Genomic DNA, 4,597 nt, shown 5'->3' with positions numbered 1-4,597 from the left:
AAGTCAGTCTTGATTTCCAGCCTCCCTCCCCAGCCCCTCCCCTCCATCCAGTCCATCAGTGAGTTCTCTCAACTCTACCTTCTGACAAACCCCAGATCTAACCATTTCCTTCACTCTCGTCCAAGTCTTCCGTGTCTTATATTTGGGAATCATGTGATGATCTTCTGTGTGGGATCTCTGCTTCTTCCCCCACACCCTCTCCAGTAACTCTCCACTCAGCACTCAGAGTAAGATTTTAAAAACAGACTGGAGCATGTAGCTCCGCTGCTGAGAACTCTCCAGGGCCTTAGGATAAAATGCAGTCTCCTGACAGACACACACTACTGTGTATAAAACAGGTGACTAGCGAGGACCGTCTGTACAGCGCAGAGAACTCTACTCCGCGCTCTGTGATGACCTGTATGGGAACAGAACCTGAGAAAGAGTGGTGGATGTATAGCTCGTTCCCTTTGCCGTGCATCAGACACTAATACAACATTGTTCAGTCAACTGTACTCCAATAAGAATTTTATTTGAAGCCTAAGTCCTGCTTTTATTTTTTCCCCATTTAAAAATGTATTTTTAATTGGAGGATACTTGCTTTACAATACTGTGTTGGTTTCTGCCATATAGCAACATGAATCAGCCATAGGCATGCGTATGTCCCTTCCCTCTCACACCTCCCTCCCACCTCCCACCCCATCCCTCTAGCTTGTTTTTATTTTTTATTTTTTAAAATGCAATCTCCATAGCATGATCATCAAGGCCTTCTGTGACTGGCCTTACTTCTCGCGCCCCCTGCCCCCTCTGCTTCAGCCACAAGAGTCTGCTTGCTCTTCCTGGAACAAGCCTTACTGCGTCCATGCCTTGGCACTCTTCTTCTGTGGGAAACGCTCGCCTCCCATTTGTCACACCCTGGTTCCTTCTTTGCCCTCCACGGGGCAAAGAGCTTCAGTGGAACGCATAAACGAGGGGTTTTGGGGGCTGAGTCTTCTGGGTTTGAATCCCAGCTCTGCTGCTTGCTAGCTGTGTGACCTTGGGGAAAGGTGCTTAGCTCCTCTGTGCCTTGATTTTCCTGTCTGTAAATAGGGATAGTAAAAGTACTTTGTTATCTAGGGTTGTTGAGAAAATTAAATAAAAGTGATCACATTAAATGAGTTAACGCACAAAAAAAGACTCAGAGCTGTGGCATCTGTAAAACACTTGATAGTGCTATCATTGAGGCGGGCATGGCAGCCCACTCTAGTACGCTGGCCTGGAGAATCCCCATGGGCGGAGGGGCCTGGGGGGCTACAGTCCCTGGGCTTGCAGAGTCGGTGACTGAGCGACAGCTCAGCCCAGTGCTACTGTTGTCCTTCGGGGAGCACCTTAAATACTCTGAGGAGCCTGACCCCCACCCCCTGACCCCTGCCCCGCCCCTCCACACTCCCCACCCCCCCATCTGCATCCCTGTCACAGCACCCCCAGGACAGTTCTTGTCTGGGTGTTCATTGTCTGCTCTGCCCCTTCCCTAGACTGGAACTTTGCTGAGGGCAAGGACTTTGCCGAGCGGGTATCCTGCAGGTTCTCGATAAATCTTTGTGGAATGGCCATGGAGGGAATGGAGGCCGAGTCCATTGATTCCCTCCTTTCCCAGCAGCCCTGGGAGTCGGGTGCTGGCACCCCAGGGCCATGTGTCAAAAACGATGCTCAGGGTTTTTCCTTGGGAGTCTGGAACCCCAGGCAGGGGACCTACTTTTAGAAGCCCTGGGGGCATTGGTGGGTACCACCCTTAGCAGGGGACAATCAGAGCCTGGAGTCTGGAGTGCAGACCCCTCGGTTCCATCCGTCTCTAGTGGACTACCGATCCTCTCTGGTCCTCAGACTTCTCATATGTAAAACTGCGGGAATGCCAGTTACCTCACAGGGCGGTTAGGGAGATTAAGTGGGATAATATATGTAAAACACAGCTCCCTGCCTGGCTTGGAGTAGCGCTCTCCAGATGGTTAGTTATCATTATTGTTGTCAGTGCCATATCTAAGTGTCATTCTTCTGAGCATGAATGGGGGTGCGCGAGGGACTTGGAGGGTGCAGGTAGTTGAAGACAGACATAAAGACAATTAGGGGAGAGAAGTGGCCTGGAGTCCTCGGCTGTGTCTGTATTCACGCGTGCCTCTGTGCCTGCGTGCGTGTGTTTGTGTGCGCGCGTGGGGAGGAGAGGTGGCATGGATCCAAAGGAGAAATCCGGTCCTTCCTCGGAACTCGGTTTTGGGGAGCCCGGGGGGCCTGGCTCTCCTTGCGGCAAGGAAGACTGGGAGCTGCCTCCGCCCCGCGCGCGCTCAGCGCAGAACCCGAGGTCAAACAACCGAGCGCCTCGATTGTGTGTTTCTGGGATTACGAGGCTGGATGGGGCGGGGGACCTGCGCCCCCGCGGCCACCATGGTTGGGCCGGACTTGGGGAATCCCAGGGCGGGTAGGACCCCCCGCTCCCCGACCGCCCCGCGCCCGGGCTCCGCCGCGCGCTCCGCAGCCTCGGATGCTCCCGGAACGCCCGCGGGCGGGGCCTGCCTTCCGGAGCCGGGTTGGCGGGCGGCGCGGGGGGGAAAGGGCCGCTCCTTTCCCAGAGTGGCGGGGCGACGTCAGGCGGAAGGGCGCGGGGCGCGCACGCTTTAAATGGCATTCGCTGTCATCCGAGCTCGCAGCCGTGTGGGCTGGAGCCGGCTATATAAGCGGCGGGCCGGGCCGCCGCGGGGCAGACGGCGACAGCGGCGGCGGCGAGCGCCTCGGAGCAGCGCACCCCCCACCCCACCCAGCTCCGGAGCCCCGCGCCCCCCGACGGGCCCGCCCGCCCTCCAGAGGAGCGCCGACCCGGGCCCGTGAGGGCCGCCGCCACCCCGCAGCAGATTTGGATCCCCCGCCCGGCGAGCCCCAGGCTGCTGCCTCCCGGGGGGCCCCGGCGCAGCGGCCGCCCCCGGAGAGCCCCGCCGCCCCGCCGGCCGGCCCCGAAGACGCCGGCCGCGCCATGGCGGCCGCCAAGCCCGGCGAGCTGATGGGCATCTGCTCCAGTTACCAGGCGGTGATGCCGCACTTCGTGTGCCTGGCCGACGAGTTCCCGCAGCCCATGCGGCCCGCCAAGCTGTCCAAGGGCAAGGGCCGGCTGCGGCGGCCCCGCCAGTCCCGTTTCAAGACGCAGCCGGTGACCTTCGACGAGATCCAGGAGGTGGAGGAGGAGGGGGCGTCCCCGATGGAGGAGGAGAAGGCCAAGAAGTCGTTCCTGCAGAGCCTTGAGTGCCTGCGCCGCAGCACGCAGAGCCTGTCGCTGCAGAGGGAGCCGCTCAGCGGCTGCAAACTGAGGAACAGCCTGGACTCCAGCGACTCCGACTCGGCCCTGTGACCTGCGCCGCCCGCAGCCGGGACTCGCGCGCCCAGGCGGCGCGTCGCGACGGACCAGCGTGCGAACCTCGAGGGGGGCCCCGCGCCCCGCACCTCGGGGTCCCCCATCCGCCGAGCACCCCGGTTGGGGGACCGCCTGGACCCTCACCCGACTGCGAACTTGTCCGGGCGCCCGGAGCTGAGCTCGCCCCGGCCGGGAGCGCGCGCCGGGGCGCCGGGGCGCCGGGGAAGGGGGGGGCGGCCTTTCTTTGCCCTTGTAAATGTTTATTTTTTAACTCTTCCCAGTACGAACTCTGCTGTGAGTGTGTGCGGGGAGGCGCACCCGCGCTGAGTCGCCGCGGGTCCCCGGGGCTTCGCGGAGAGTCGCTCCACGCTCTTGTCCGATGGTCTGAAACTCCGATTTTTGCACACCGCTCCACCGTGCCCACCCCCTCCCCCCGCGCGCACACCCGTTCACACTCACGCCGACCCACTCTCGCTGAACACTTTTATAATTGTTAGGCGCGGCCGATGGGACTTGGGGCGCAGCGCAGCTGGCGCTGTGGCCGGAGGATTGATATTTATTTTTGCATTGCGATGGCTGACGGCATTTATTTAACGATCTTTTTACCTAGATATGTCTGTGAGGCTCCCGAACGGAGACAAATAAAGTCAATATATTTGCACAGTGCATTTCTCAAGGCTCTTGACTTCTTGGGCCCCTTTAGGGCCCAGGTTCCCAAAACTAGGGGAGAAGTGGGGAGGATTAACTAGATGGAATGGGTGGGGGGGCGGGTGCCAGGAATCCCCGACTGGAAGTAACTTCACCAGCTTTGGTCACCGGGACGAAGTCGCAGCCCCAGTCCGCGGGTCCATGACCCACCTCCCCAGGGGACCCGTCGGCCCCGAGTTCTCTCCTGCCTCCCAGGTCTGTTCCCCATCACCAGTGTCCAGGACGGGGTGGAGCCGCTAGGAAGGTGAAGGTTGGCGCTGTGAGGACTCAGAGCACCTGCCTGGGGCGTGCTGACCTCTCATGGAGACCGGGATCAGGGTCATCGCCCCGTACCCACCATGGAAGACCCCACTCACCCCGCGCCCTTTCCAGGCAGTGGGGGTGGGGTGGGGAGAGATGCCCGAGCCAGCAATGAGAGACCCGGGCGGGGATCTCTGGGTGGTGGGATCCGAGGGACGGCTGGGAGCGGGAGAGAGAGAGAGAGAGAGAGAGAGAGAGAGAGAGAGAGAGAGTGTGTGTGTGTGAGTGTGTGTG

General features: G+C 60.3%; 1 protein-coding gene across 1 annotated transcript; it reads left to right on the top strand.

The window, feature by feature from the left end:
- Positions 1 to 2,703: 2,703 nt before the first annotated feature.
- Positions 2,704 to 4,021, top strand: C9H11orf96 (chromosome 9 C11orf96 homolog). The gene has a single exon (XM_065944221.1). It carries the CDS (start codon positions 2,981 to 2,983, stop codon positions 3,350 to 3,352), a length of 372 nt encoding a protein of 123 aa, XP_065800293.1. The 5' UTR covers positions 2,704 to 2,980; the 3' UTR covers positions 3,353 to 4,021.
- The last annotated feature ends 576 nt before the right edge of the window (positions 4,022 to 4,597 follow it).

The sequence above is a fragment of the Muntiacus reevesi genome, chromosome 9 (genome assembly GCF_963930625.1).
Source record: "Muntiacus reevesi chromosome 9, mMunRee1.1, whole genome shotgun sequence".
Classification (NCBI taxonomy): Eukaryota; Metazoa; Chordata; class Mammalia; order Artiodactyla; family Cervidae; genus Muntiacus; species Muntiacus reevesi.
This window is presented reverse-complemented; position numbering and strand designations above follow the sequence as displayed.